The 14,518-nt window shown below is 33.2% G+C and overlaps 2 protein-coding genes across 4 annotated transcripts; one reads left to right on the top strand and one right to left on the bottom strand.

Annotated features, from left to right (window-relative positions):
- Positions 1 to 2,239: 2,239 nt before the first annotated feature.
- LOC137829579 (large ribosomal subunit protein uL4) lies at positions 2,240 to 4,582 on the top strand. The gene is made up of 2 exons (XM_068636408.1): positions 2,240 to 3,435; positions 4,332 to 4,582. Exons 1-2 carry the CDS (start codon positions 2,332 to 2,334, stop codon positions 4,443 to 4,445), a joined length of 1,218 nt encoding a protein of 405 aa, XP_068492509.1. The 5' UTR covers positions 2,240 to 2,331; the 3' UTR covers positions 4,446 to 4,582.
- A 2,325-nt stretch (positions 4,583 to 6,907) lies between these two features.
- On the bottom strand, positions 6,908 to 13,403 carry LOC137829580 (protein REVEILLE 8-like). Of its 3 annotated transcripts, none has more exons than XM_068636410.1 (9): positions 12,984 to 13,403; positions 12,074 to 12,131; positions 11,854 to 11,977; positions 11,606 to 11,764; positions 11,373 to 11,498; positions 11,172 to 11,281; positions 9,664 to 9,723; positions 7,402 to 7,528; positions 6,908 to 7,320 (listed from the first exon to the last, which is right to left on the bottom strand). In XM_068636410.1, exons 1-8 carry the CDS (start codon positions 13,130 to 13,132, stop codon positions 7,424 to 7,426), a joined length of 891 nt encoding a protein of 296 aa, XP_068492511.1. In that variant the 5' UTR covers positions 13,133 to 13,403; the 3' UTR covers positions 6,908 to 7,320; positions 7,402 to 7,423. The 3 variants fall into 3 exon arrangements, with proteins under 3 accessions (XP_068492511.1, XP_068492512.1, XP_068492513.1); XM_068636411.1 differs by having other exon boundaries at positions 6,908 to 7,316; XM_068636412.1 differs by lacking the exons at positions 6,908 to 7,320; positions 7,402 to 7,528 and adding an exon at positions 8,663 to 8,944.
- Between the last annotated feature and the right edge of the window lie 1,115 nt (positions 13,404 to 14,518).

Below are 14,518 nucleotides of genomic sequence, written 5' to 3'. Positions count from 1 at the left end.
TTTTCCCACTTTCCTCTAAAATCTACACTTTCAAATCATCACCTTAATCAAAAGAAAGCATAAGTGTAGGGTTTGGTTTCATGTAAATTGTTACACTTATTTTAGGAAGGAAATTTGAACTTTGAAATGAAAAACCCTATGAGTGTATTTGGAATTGGATGCTGAATGAGTAAAAAAATAGGAAATAAAGAGAGAACACGTGAGTGTAAGAGAAAAAAAAATAGAATTTTTAACTTTTTAGATAAAATTTTATTTTTTTTTAATTTGAAATGATAAAATTAGTTCTTAAAAAAAAGATTTATTTTAAACTTTTGTATCCAAATCATTATAAGACATTTAATTTTTTTATAAAAACAAATCACTCTATAAAAATTAAGATAAAAGTAAAAGCACCATGTTGCATAGACGTAAAAAATGAATTATAATTTAAATGCATTCTCTTTACTTAATCCATTTAGGGAACAAGAGAATATTAGCAAATTTAAGAAGATTGGGAACAATGGTAATTTAAAAAATAATAATTGGAAAAAATGAATAGCAAACGTAGATGGATATGGTTGGTAGAAGAAGATTGGTATGAAGGATGAAACAAAAATTTGAATACCACTTCTCTTTCTCTCATCTTTACTCACTTTGCTATTGTGAATGGAACACCTTTTTCAAAAGCACCACCAACACACCTTTTTCTTTCATTCACAACATAAATTTTAAAATCAAAATAAAAAAATTGATGAGAGCATGAACATGCCCTTTAACTTTCGAAAAGATCACAGAATCATGGTGGTTTTTCTATTGCCCTTCCCTTTTTCACTTTGGCTTTAGAACTTCTCATGGAATTAGAAACATAGGGAAATGCTTTTATGCAAGAGTTGTTTCTAAAACAAGGGTATCTTAAGATTTAAGTATATTAAAATTCTCAAAAACAAAGGTAAATAACATGACTAAATATCTTTCAAATTATAAACTATCAATTAATTTAATTATTGAAATTGTATTAAAAAAAGTTAATAGAATCATAATATATAATTTTAAAAGATTTCACGTTTATGTTGCCCAGTAATTAAATATAATTAATTCTTTATAATTAGTTATATTTAAATATAATTCAGCTTATTACGATGTATGTTTATTTTAAGGCGGATCACTTTAGTTGGAGTAGAACCCATTTAATTATTTATCAAAATAGTCATTGAAATTAATAAAATAGAAAAATTGTCTCTAAGTATACTCGTTACTCAGTTTTATTTTTCAAATTATAGTGGACCGTGGAATTTATCACTGGGATGAATAACATAGAAAAAGTATTTTTAAAATTATAAATCTTAAATTAATTTTAATTGTGAACTATAATAAGTGACAAATTAATATCTATTTATAAAGACTTGCAATGTATGTTTTATTTTGGGTAGTGAATTTGGAGAAAGTGTTTTGAACTAATGTTATTATAATTTTATTTGTTAATTTCAGTTATATTACTTACAACATGTTCTTACAGGCCCAAAGTAAGATCGAATACAATTGTTGTTCCTTGTTATATGGCTTGTTGTCGTCTTCTTGATTTCCAAACAAAATAAAGAGGGTATAGTAGGATTTTTAAAAAAGAAAGATGGGATGTGTGAAGAGAAATAAAAGGGAAAGGAGACCATATATTATTGTGCCATTCTCATAAATTTTATATTTCAAAAAGGTCTTTATATAAAAAAGATAAAATTTTATTTTATATTTCGGATATATAATTAAGAAAACTTTTTTCACACTCATAATTAACTTCTAAATTATGTAATTTGAAATTCTTTTTTAGATTTGTGATTAGTTTTCGAATTACATAATCTGAAAAACCGTTTTTGATATGAGATTAATTTCTAAATTATGTAATCCAAAATAAGTTCCTTTAAAATTCAGAAAAGACGTCCGAATTATGCATTCTACAATATCATTTTTTTAAATATATTTTGAATTACATAATCCGAAAGTTATTTTCAGATTTAAGATTAAAATTTTGGATTATATAATTTGGAATAAATTTTTTTAAATTGTTTCCATATTTCATAAATATGGAGAACATTTTCAAATTCAAAAATATATTCTAAATTATATATGGATAAAAAATATTTTCACATTTAATATGGGATGACAAAAAAATATGGAGGTGCAGGAAGAAACACTCATTTTGATGAGGTACGACTTTAGAAACTAAAGCCCAAACATATTAGGCCCGAACCATGGGAAACCCTAAGAATTCTAAGGGCACTATATATTGATCTCATAAATAAAATCCGTCACTCACTCGAATCCAAAAACCCTAGGTAGCTCTCCCTCCCTCATTTCGCAATGGCCGCAGCTGCCCGCCCCCTCGTCACCGTCCAGTCCCTCGAGGGTGACATGGCAACCGACGCCGCCGCCACCGTCCCCATTCCCGATGTCATGAAGACTTCCATCCGCCCCGACATCGTCAACTTCGTCCACTCCAACATTTCCAAGAACAGCCGTCAGCCCTACGCCGTCAGCCGCCGCGCCGGACACCAGACATCCGCCGAGTCCTGGGGAACAGGTCGCGCCGTCTCCCGTATCCCTCGTGTGCCCGGTGGAGGAACTCACCGCGCCGGACAGGGAGCCTTCGGCAACATGTGCCGTGGTGGACGCATGTTTGCCCCGACCAAGATCTGGCGCCGCTGGCACCGCAAGATCAACGTCAACCAGAAGCGATACGCTGTCGTCTCTGCCATCGCCGCCTCCGCTGTCCCATCCCTCGTCCTTGCTCGTGGCCACCGCATCGAGACCGTCCCCGAACTCCCCCTCGTCGTCAGTGACTCTGCTGAAGGCGTCGAGAAAACTAAGGAAGCAATCAAAGTCCTGAAACAGATCGGTGCTTTCGCTGACGCTGAGAAAGCAAAAGACAGCCGCGGCATTCGCCCTGGTAAGGGAAAAATGCGCAACCGCCGCTACATCTCTCGAAGGGGTCCACTCATCGTGTACGGAACAGAAGGAGCTAAAGCTGTTAAAGCTTTCCGTAACGTCCCTGGTGTTGAGGTCGCCAATGTTGAGAGACTCAACCTTCTTAAGCTCGCTCCCGGTGGTCACCTTGGGCGGTTTGTGATTTGGACTAAGTCTGCTTTTGAGAAATTGGACTCCATTTATGGCTCGTTTGATAAGCCCAGTGAGAAGAAGAAGGGTTACGTGCTTCCCAGGTCCAAGATGGTCAACTCAGACATCTCCAGAATTATTAATTCTGATGAGGTTCAGTCCGTCGTAAGACCCACCAAGAAGGACGTGACTCGGGCTACTCTCAAGAAGAACCCTCTTAAGAATCTCAATGTCATGCTCAAGCTCAATCCCTATGCCAAGACTGCTAAGAGGATGGCTTTGCTTGCCGAGGCCCAGCGTGTTAAGGCCAAGAAGGAGAAGCTCGACAAGAAGAGGAAGACTGTATCTAAGGTACGCAATTATATATTTTTATTACATGTGATATCTTGCGATTTATGTTGTTGTTTGCTGATTTTTATTTTTCAATAAGATTGATGATTTGAGGTTTAATTGGTTAATTTGAATAATTTTTTAGTGGCAAGTTGTTTGTTTAAATGCTAATTCTTACTATTGATCTTTTATGGAATTCGATTGTGTATGCTGTGTGCACTTTGTTCCTATTTGGCTTTCCTCAATGTTAGTTGCATATTATATGTTATTGGAACCAGTTTGATTTGTTAATATAAGTTGATTATTTGGGTTATGCGTTTTGTAATAATATACCAATGTGGTCGTGTTTTTTTGAATAATTTTTAGTTAGTAATGAGCTGCTACGATATTATGCTATGATCTCTCTTTATAATTACTAAGCCTTAGTTACTACTGACCAAGGATTTCTTGAAGTTACCTGTGTATAAGCTTTAGAGTTTTTTAAATTAGCATTATTCGGTGTTGTACTAGAAAGTATTTGTATGCTTATTGCCATCCGCATTTTGCGTGTGCTTTAGGATAATTTGTTGGTGTCTTGGTCTACTTTGATATATTATATTCAATGGTCCATTTCTTTTGAACAGCTTAATTAAGTACTTATCCTAGAAGATCATACTGCACTTGATTCAGAGAACTTTTTTCTGTATTTCATTTTCAATTGTTTTTTCATGAAATATATGTTATTGTTATACCGTTCTTGGATCCATGTTCTTTGTATTTCTACATTATGAACCCTGTTTCAATTTTACTCTGGTATGTGTCACTAGCGTATATTTTGATCCCTATTTCAAATTCTCTCTTCTATATTTGACTAGCTTTTCTATTATTGTTCATATTTTGATCCCTGTTGGAAGTTGACGTTACGTTCTTCTTTTCAGGAGGAGGCTTCTACAATTAGAGCTGCAGGAAAGGCATGGTATCACACCATGGTCTCAGATTCTGATTATACAGAATTCGATAACTTTTCTAAGTGGTTGGGTGTTTCACAGTAAACTTATATTTTGGCATTAGATTTTTGTTTTGTATGCTTATTCGAACTAAATATCTTTGTTTTTTTTTTGTTTTGCGGGTTAAGGTTATCATAATTATGAAGACAAGATCGAAATTTTGATTGTTGGATTTTAGTGCACATTCTGGTTGTCTTTTATTTACAATCGCCGATTATATTCTGTTTTTCTACTAATCTGTGTATGTCTTTCTTAATTTGGTTATATGTTGTGTTTCATGGGAAAGACGGTTGATAAAATTTATTGTTTGACGTGAATTAAAGTCGTCACTACTTTACCGGTGATGTTCATATAGAGGGATGCCAGTTCACCTAATACAACTTCATCTCATGACATGATGGACGAATTTTAATTAATATTTTTTAACCTTTTGATTAATTTTATAACCTTTTGCTAGTTCACATCCCCTTAATTGCTTTCTCCTTGGCCCTGAAAGGGACGATGCCGATGCGTTGATTTTCTTATCATCTATTTTCAGAGATCATTAAAGTGCAGTGCTCCAAAAGTATTGAATGCCATATTTTCACCTTTGTTTTCTCTTTTCGACAGCTTGTGGTTGGTTATGCATGTTTTGGTTATGTTCACCAATTTCACTAGAGCCTGCCCTTTCCTATATAATTGATCAATATTTTGCATTTATCTTTAAATGCTGTCTGTTGTGTTTGAAATTTTTTTCTTGTCATTTATATTGTACATATCTAAACCTAATCAAAGCACAAGTAAGCATTTTCTGAGGTTTATTTGGTATATCACAAAAGCCGAGCATGGCTTAAAGTACATCATTTTGATAGTTCTTATTACTATTTTGGCTTCCCCTTACGATTTAGGGCATTTATTGATCTTTTATTCTAGTTTAAGAACCTACCTTAATATCAAATTTGGATGATTTTTGATTTATCAATCTTGTATTTCGTGTTAAAGAACATGCTTTCATATGGATTTTCCCATTTTGCATTTAGCTAAATTTTCTCAGGGAGAAGAAAAACAAATCATAGCCTAAAAGCACGTGAAATCAAGTAGATCTTGGATTTTTGAACAAAGACAAAAGACGCATCGTAATTAATCTGTGTAAAGAAGTCTAGGAACAATGATAGAACAATGCATCGATGAATTGAAAAATCTAGTTGATGGCGACAATTTTCTAACCAGTATTACTAAATTGTTGATTACACGTATAATGTAATAATTTACGACATATGTGCAGTTATTGTATTGTTTGTGTAATCTAATTGGTAATATGACCTTAAATTCCTTCTATATTCATGACGCAGAGAAGCCTTCTTAGTGATTTTAACAACATTGGTGTTTTTTAACGAAGGAGAGTTACGTAATTCTATTTTGGAGACGATCATTAACAAAGACACGTCAAAGAATATTTGAGACTTTATAAAGCAGAAATATTAGAGAACAACACGAGTAGAATGCTCACATCAAGGAGTATTATATGAGAAAGGAGTATGAAATTGCTTACATCAAGGAGAATTATATGTGAACGAATAAATTGCTTGTGTTCTTGTCGTCAACCACAAGATGAAAACAAATGGTGAAAATTTGAGAGATTTTAATCATACCAAATTTTAATTGACGAGTTCAATTGAAGAATCTAAAGATATGAATATGTTGTTGTCAATTGACGAGCTGTAAAGCAGTCTGCCTGTGCATGGACAACTCAAGTAACATTGTCCATTAAGAACATGCTCTGAAGGTGACTCATGGAAACCAATATGTTTGATAAGGAAAAGGAAATAGGAGTTTTGGAGGTAGATGTCATCGAAAAAACAAACAAAGCTTTGACAAAGTAACGGAGAAATGTTATGTGTGCCATTAGCTTGGGCATATTTAGTGGGAATCCACCCAAGGAGTGACAAATTTTGTAGAAAGTCAAGTGGAGAGTGAAGAACAACTGTTGTGGATGGCTTATGTTGAAGAAATGGAGCAACACAACATAGATATGTTGATAAGGTTCAACTTGTATGTTTTGAAATTATAATCTATCAAAGAATACTTTCATTCACCAATGAATATATATATTGGAAGGTGTATTGTTTAAAAAATATTTAAAGGTTGGGGTGAACTTAGTAAAGCAGGGTGAGAAGAAAGGCATTCAAGTTTTAACTCAACCAGCCCATTGTAATAATATGAATGTGATTGATAAGCTAACTTATAAACTTGAAGGTTATTAAATTAAAAAGTTTACAAGTTAGTTTAGTTAGTTTACAAGTTTCTTTGACATACACTGTTGTGACCTAAACCTAAGTCATTTCTACTTGATCCTTAATTTGCTAAACTATTGGAAGAACTTCTTGATATAATTAATTACATGCATTTAAATTGAAATTGCTAATTCAAAAGAAACAAAATGCAGATTTGACAAAGTAATAATATTTTTTAGATATTGAGACGTACTTTACATTGAAAATATCAAACTAATCAAACGAAGACAGTCATTGAAGTAACAAAGCAGGATGCAAAAGACTGAAACACGAAAATGAAGTATGCCAAAGTGTGACTTTACAAACAATTTTTTTGGAACGAAAGGCCACTTTGATAATAATACTAGACAGTAACCCTTTTTCTAATTTCTGCTGACACATTTGTATCAGTAAGAATATCTTATAAACCTAATTCTCTACTTGAAGGCAACAAAACCACTGCAATACAACAAATGTTATAGATGTTTGAATTCACAGAAAAATATGTTGTGCTGCTCAGCTTTCTAACACATACTAGTACTACTTTTGGCTGTGTTACAAAGGACTATGGTTACATTTACAGGCTTTGTAGCGAGTGCAAGATATTCCCATGCCCTACTTCTGGCCGACCAAAACTTCTGTCTTCCATCCAAATTTGACCTACCTAACTGTAGATCATGTTACAACAAAAACATGCATGGAAAGGAAAAGAGAAGTTCAGAAAATATGAGAAGAAGAAAGACACATACCATATCAACAAATTGCTAGAGGTTAAGCAGTTTGACATGATAGATCATTTGTGTGCTTCTTCACATCAATTCCTGCAGCAACTCCTACTTCCATTCCATTCACATCATTTGATGACAATGCCTTCTTCTGAACAAAAGGGTAATGAAAAACCAGTCAAATTTCATATTCAGAAACTCACAAAGTTCTCATTCTAGTTCATTCCTTGTAACAATGATTAAGCATCACTGAGGTGAAGTTTGATGTTGTCTTGTTATATTATTCATTTAACCTCTTTAGTTGTTGTTATTAGGGATGTAAATGAGTTGATCTGTTCATCAACAATTCCAGCTCAACTGAACAAATGTTTGGTCAAGTTCGTTTATTCAATTAAATATATAAATTTGAGATTGAGTTTTAAATGGGTCAAGATAATGCTCGATATTAGCTACTCATAAATAACTCATTTATTTAAATTGATGAAGGTTTTTTTTTTCTAGTTTTTTAATTTATATATGGAGATACTTAAAACTTTGTTTTTGAAGTTTTCTTTCACAGTAAAGTTATAATTCTTTTATGGGAATGTAATAATCTAGAATATTTGAATTCCACGTACCTGCATGTTAAGCACACATTTCAGTATGTGATTATCATTTAGTATTAAATAAAAGTAATTTCAGAAAAATATTCATAAAAACAAAAACAATTAAGTTTTAAATTAGCTAAACAAGTCAAATTCAAGCTTTTTTAAGACTCGTTCAAATAAATGAACCAAACTTGAACAATTTTCTCATAAGCCAAACCTAAACTTCAAGTGCTGAGCTATGTAAGATTTGTCCACACCCCTGGTTATGTTGACATGGAGCAATCACTTCCCACATGTGCAAATTTTGTTTTAAAAAGAAATATTTTCATATTATCTTCATCTTTTTGTCTTTTGATGAAGAAAGGTATTTAGACCCCCGTGGAAGGGGCTAATATGGGATTAGGTACAGATCTTAAAACTAGTATTGAGTACGAAAGTCAAGATATTCAAATAAAAATATTTATAATTAAAAATATTAATTTTATTAAACACATATTTTAGTCTATGTAATGCACATGATAGATATTTTCAATTTTTAAAAAAAATAATAAAGACACTCACACACAAGATATTACTCTAATTTTTATAGAGAGAGGATTTGAGTATTACTTTTAGTTTGTTTGTACTTTTTTTTTATAAAAACCTGATTTTGTTGGCATAGTTTTAGCAGACTAAACACCTATAAAATTTACACAAACTTATTAATCTAAAAACTACTTTAATTTTTCAAGTAATTAGGGGATAATCATAAATTAATACAAGAGCCTATATCTATAACATGGAAATCCTATTACATGTAATGAGAAAGTGAGAAGATGTTGAGGCCTCCAAGATTCCCTTGCATTTAAGGGCTAGTTGAGTAGTTGTGTTGTGACAGATAAAATTATTTGCCGTTTATGTCTGTGCAGTAATCCTCTGGGTAGGCCAGCATGCCATTGGTGCCTTGCCCAGTAATATTGGGGTGCTTCCCCTTTCTATCACTTTTAGTCAAAAAGAAAAGGAAAAAGTGAGAATAAGCTACTCTTTGAATTTCTCCCTGTTTTGGCCTATCTCCTAATAAGCAACTCAATTTTGTAGTAATAATGACAAAAAATGTGACAATCCAGAAAAATTAAGGTTCAAATTCAAAAGCATAAACAAGGATTTCTCATGAACCAACAATTGGTTAGGTGAAGATACATGAATGGTTTTATATTATATATCTAAGACACCCCCAGATGCATGGTTTTGTCATCAACAAGATTAGGAAAAGACACTTGAATGGTTTTATATTATATTTCTAACATGGCCTCTCTCAATTTTCGGCTTAAAGCTTGAAGAATGCCACCTTCTGTGAAATGGAACTATTGTATCGGAAGAATGGGGAAGACAAGGATTGAACTCTAGATTTCATGTCAGAAACCAAGAATCCTAAATGATTAAGCTATTAAGTTAAAACACAAATGGTTTTAATTATACATTTATACTCCTAGCAGGATTAACATGCTCTTGTTTAATTTTCTCACACAGATAAAACATCAAGGAGACGTGCACCTACATATAAAAAGTCAAAGTATTATCTTTGGATTTGGCATTTTACCTTCATTGAACCATAGTAACATATTAACTCATTTACATATTAAAACATATTAACTTTATTTTGCACTTATGTGGAAAAACTATGTAGTCATCTTTGGATTGATATCGATTCGAAACTTACGATGGGTTCAAAGTCAGGGCTAGACAAGTTGACAGTGAGGTTTCTCATTAACAATAAAACCTGCAAAAGAACAGCAAATATACGGAAGTCAGTAACCAATAACTTAAAAATAAAAGTTTGAAAGAGTCTTTTTTTCTGGGCTGGGGGAGGTCAGTTATGCTTTTCTGGTGCATGCAGAAAAGAGATGAGATGAGGGAATTCGAGTTCATGAATTTATGCAGACAGAAGTGGAACTTGGAAGAATGTTTGGGAGAGGTAAATTCATTAGCCTTTTGACCTTGAAATAAGTATCTCATATTTTCATTCATAAAGACATACCATTCCATGCATTATTAGAAGTGATGAAATATATATAAAAAATATCTAGCTTGCATGTTATGATGATTATTATGTTGGTAGCAAATTAAAAAATTCGTTAAATGTCAATTTGGTCAAACAGTTTTTCCAGTTTTAAACACAAAAGTCAAGTCTTTATCAAATTTTCACAGAGCTTTCCAGCCGAGTAAAAAAGTGGACTTTAAGTCTAATTTAATCTTACAAAATCAGCTAATAAGATAAGCTAATAAGATAGATTTGCACCCTCTTATATACTGTGAAATATACTTATCTCTAGTCGATGATTTGGGATTCCAACAAAACTTACTCACTCAAATTAGCTCTGCTCAAGATTATTATGTGCAATTTACAGCACTTGCTAATCGTGTGCAAGGAATTACTCAAGAAGTATTACTGGATTGCTTTGTAGGAGGTTTGGAACCTAACATTGGAGGGATGTTCTTGTCCAAGCATCAATTAGCCAAATTATATAAAGAAAAATATGCCCCTAAACATAGGCCATTATCCTTAGGTTTTTTCCCCAAAGCACAAGCCAACCCACCCTCAATGCTAATAGGTGAAGGCATATGAATAGTAAGTTTCAACTTAAAGGAAAATTTCAACATGTCTCAGAATGTCAAGAGTACATTCAAGACTGACAAATTCCAGCAACAAAGTTCTTAGTCTGCTAAACTCATATGAACAGATGCAAAATAGAGGACATTTAAAATGATTTAGTTGATTTCAATTCTGTCCACTTTGATATGATCATGTCTTTTTTCCTTTCAAATCATGTTTTGACACACTCAATCAGTAAAAAATGTTATCATAGAATTCCTTCTTCCCTTGAAAAATATGATTTAGTGACTTTATTCTGAGCCAGTAGGATCAGGACACTTCCAGTAGTACAGTCAAACAGAAAGGCTATATCATTTTATGCTCACATGGTAAATATATAACCTCAAATGGCCTAATCAAATTTCCTAATTCTGCTTAGGGAGGGTGAACAAATGTTTATCATGCATCCTGTAAGTTATTTGGTCTTTCATAATGCCAAATTGTTTTTTAAGTGAATCGATATCTATCTGATTCTACAGAAAAGTTTCACCACTGCAATTAATTCTATCGCAGGGGAGGGGTATCATATAATCTAATTAAACGATGATAAAGTTCCAATAAAGCATTCAACTTACAGTTTCAAAATTTATAGGATCCATTTCCTTCAGCCTTTGGATATGGTCATTTGTATCTGGATCAAATACACTTCCAATGAAACTGTAAACTTCAGCAAAATCTGGCAAACCTGAGAAATATGGTCAAATGTGAAATGATCAACCGTTACTAAATTCAGTCTGAAAATGAATGCAAAAAAAATCAGTATATCAGAAAATTACCATGAAGAACTGGAGCTTGTTTCCCTTGCTTTGGTATCTCAGAAGTCGGTAGCGATCTAGTAGAATTTCTAACACCACTAAGAGTGCTGTTGGTAATCTGTGTTGTCCCCTTTGATCCAATATCAGCTGAATCAGTAACGTCATATAACATAATAAGTGATGGACAGTTCCAATTAATATAACAAACATACACTATCGACTTCAAACAAACAACAACAAAGAAATATGCATGCCTTCATTTCCACAAAGATTGTTGGGTTCATCCTGACAGGTCAAGGATTTACTAGCTCCTATATTCATCAGCAAGGAGGTTTCATCCCATGCGGCAAACCCGTGTGCAAGCATATTTGTTGAAGAAGCATAACCAATGGAAGCTGGCAATGGCACCAAAACTAGAAAACCGGAAAGTAGCATGTCAGGAGGATGCATTAAATGTTGTGCCTTTAGGAGCAGAGAATATCACTCTCAAATGGAAGCAAACCATTTTTTGATGCTTTTTGTGGGTAAGGATGAGCAGCTTTGCGCTTAGGACGGGGAGGAGGCACGTGTGCCACAGTCCCATTCTTTTGAACTTTCAAGAAGTATTTCTGAGCATGGCTTCGAATCTAACAAAATTCATGAGTTAGTCACAAATAATGCCCAGTAGAATATAGACATGAAAAAGAAAATATGAACATAGAGCTGAAAAACAGTCTTCAAACCTGAATAACTGTTTTTGAACCTACAAAATCTTCAATTTTTTTCCAATCCCTGTCAAATCTGAATAATCCACAACAAATCAATGGCTGGATTGCAGAGCACTTCACTTGTTTTAAAGTAATTGTAAAGTTGAGAAGATTGGAAATAGAGCAGAAACACACTGAATGCAGTTTCAGCCAAAATTACAGCTTACACTGAAGAAGATGAGTACATTTTATTTCTACCCTCTCCTAATTCTTCTATACCATACAATCGAAGCATCAAATTAATCTTCAAGTTTCCAACTTTGAAACTTCCCATCTACTACTCTTAACTGTGCAGTTTTTCTGTCTCCCCATCCTCTATCCATTCATTCCTTTCTCTTATAGGTTTTATTCAACCTACAGGTCTTAACATTTGTTCTGGATCACTCTTTGAAGAATATAGATTCAGTCTAGCAAATTCATCCAATGCACAGGCTCAATAACCAACATCCAATAACTAGGTCACAGAAGGGCACACATATATATATAACCTTGTAGCGCTAGAAGAACCTCCAAACTGATGAAAAGCACGGAATCATGGCCAAGAATTTGTTAGAAGTAGCAATTCTATTAAGATTTGTCTACAGAGGCATTTCCCAAGCGACCTCACGTCAGAAACACAAAGATAACCAAATGTGAGCGTTAGAGTCCTTGCAGATCACAGGAATTCTGTTGGAATAGTCCACTTCAGGACTCATGCAGCATCAAATGGGTTTTAGCAGAGACCAAAACTAATTAGGAACTCTAGCCTAATGCTATGGAAATGTGGAAAATTCAAATAAATAAATAAAGAACTCAATTAACGATAGCAACCTCAAACGCAGTGATATTGAATGAAAGGAATAAAAGAGGAAGTGAAGTTATGAGGGGAAGAAGGTAATGGACTCACAGTTGAAGAGCTTCGAGAAATTTGTCGTGCTCTTCCTCAGTCCAACTCTCCCTTGACTTGGTTATGGTGTAAGGCTTTCTGACCTTCTTCCCCGACGCATCACTGGCCGCCGCCGTCAATGACTGAGAAATGGAAGTGTTGGAGTTCATGGTCCGCCACAAATAACATAGACTCAGTCTCTACAGCCAAGTGCTTGGAGATAGAAAGCAAGAGATAGAGATAGAAAGAGAGAGAGAAGGCAGGGTGGGTATCTATGTGCGGTGCAGAATTTGAGAGCCACCAATTGTCCCAACACAACACAACTTCCACTAAACTCATTTCATCGTCCCTTGTCCGGTCCCATCGGGACACAATACCTTCATCTTTCTCATTTTCTTTCACTTTTAAATCACAATGTTATTTATTATTCTTAATTTTCTCAATTTCATTGAACTAAAACTACTACTTAATGTGCAGTGTTTTTTCACAATCTAATAATAAAATTGTATTATGGAGTGAAAAAATATGATTGTGGGACCCATCGGATGGAGTTCGTAGTAGTAGTTTGGTGAAGGAGAGTGGGAGCGTGGAAAATGGTGGGAGTCGCAGAGTGGGCCCACAAGGATCTTGCGGCTCCAAATAATTTGACATTTTTATTTATTTTTATTTGTGGTGGTCCTTCTTTCACAACCCAAACACTTCTCGTTTTATTTGTTACCCATCAACTACGCAACCTTTTTGTCTCCAACTGTGTCGCGACACGTGGAACCATCCTATCCACTGCCTTTTTGGGTATGCTGCCGACTGTCTGCTGTACCACAATTCTTATTACATTTTTTCAACTCAATTTGTTTGGTACTATAACAAATTTGGAATAATCTATAAATTAATTCAAGATTAAATATATATATATATATTATTTAAAATTGATTTTGATGACTAGTCTAAATCTTAGACTTTTTAAATATTTATTGAAAAAATATTTGAATGAGTGAGTTTTTAAGTAAAAAACGAATTTTGAATGTAAATTATTTTATGTTGATTCATCACAAAATGTTATATTATTATAATATAATTAATGTTATAAATTTATTTATTATGGCAACAGAAAAAATATTAATAATGATTTTGTTTTAATACTTTCTTTATTATAAATAAGTAATAACTGAAGATATAGAATTTGGATTAAATAAAAAACAAAATTTACATTATAATAATTTCTTTAGTGCAAGTAAAAAAAATCTAAAGTTTGACTCACGGATCAAAAAAAATTTAATAGCGTAAAAGAAAAAAAAAGCATATTAACAAAATAATTAATTTGATAAAAAGTTACATTCGCGTTAGTTATCCTGTTTAGCCTGTCTACAATTTAATTCAAGCCAACTACAATTTATTTTTCTTTTTTGGAAATTAATTTTTGGTCTGACATCTTTTTGAAACAAAACATAATTCCAAAAAAAAAAATTGAAATTATTTTAAGCATTAGTAAATTTATTTATATTTAAAAAGATTAAAAAAATTGTAAATTAAGGTTTTGTAATTTTGTTGTTGATTAA

The sequence above is a fragment of the Phaseolus vulgaris genome, chromosome 7, assembly GCF_000499845.2.
Source record: "Phaseolus vulgaris cultivar G19833 chromosome 7, P. vulgaris v2.0, whole genome shotgun sequence".
NCBI classification, from domain to species: domain Eukaryota; kingdom Viridiplantae; phylum Streptophyta; class Magnoliopsida; order Fabales; family Fabaceae; genus Phaseolus; species Phaseolus vulgaris.
This window is presented reverse-complemented; position numbering and strand designations above follow the sequence as displayed.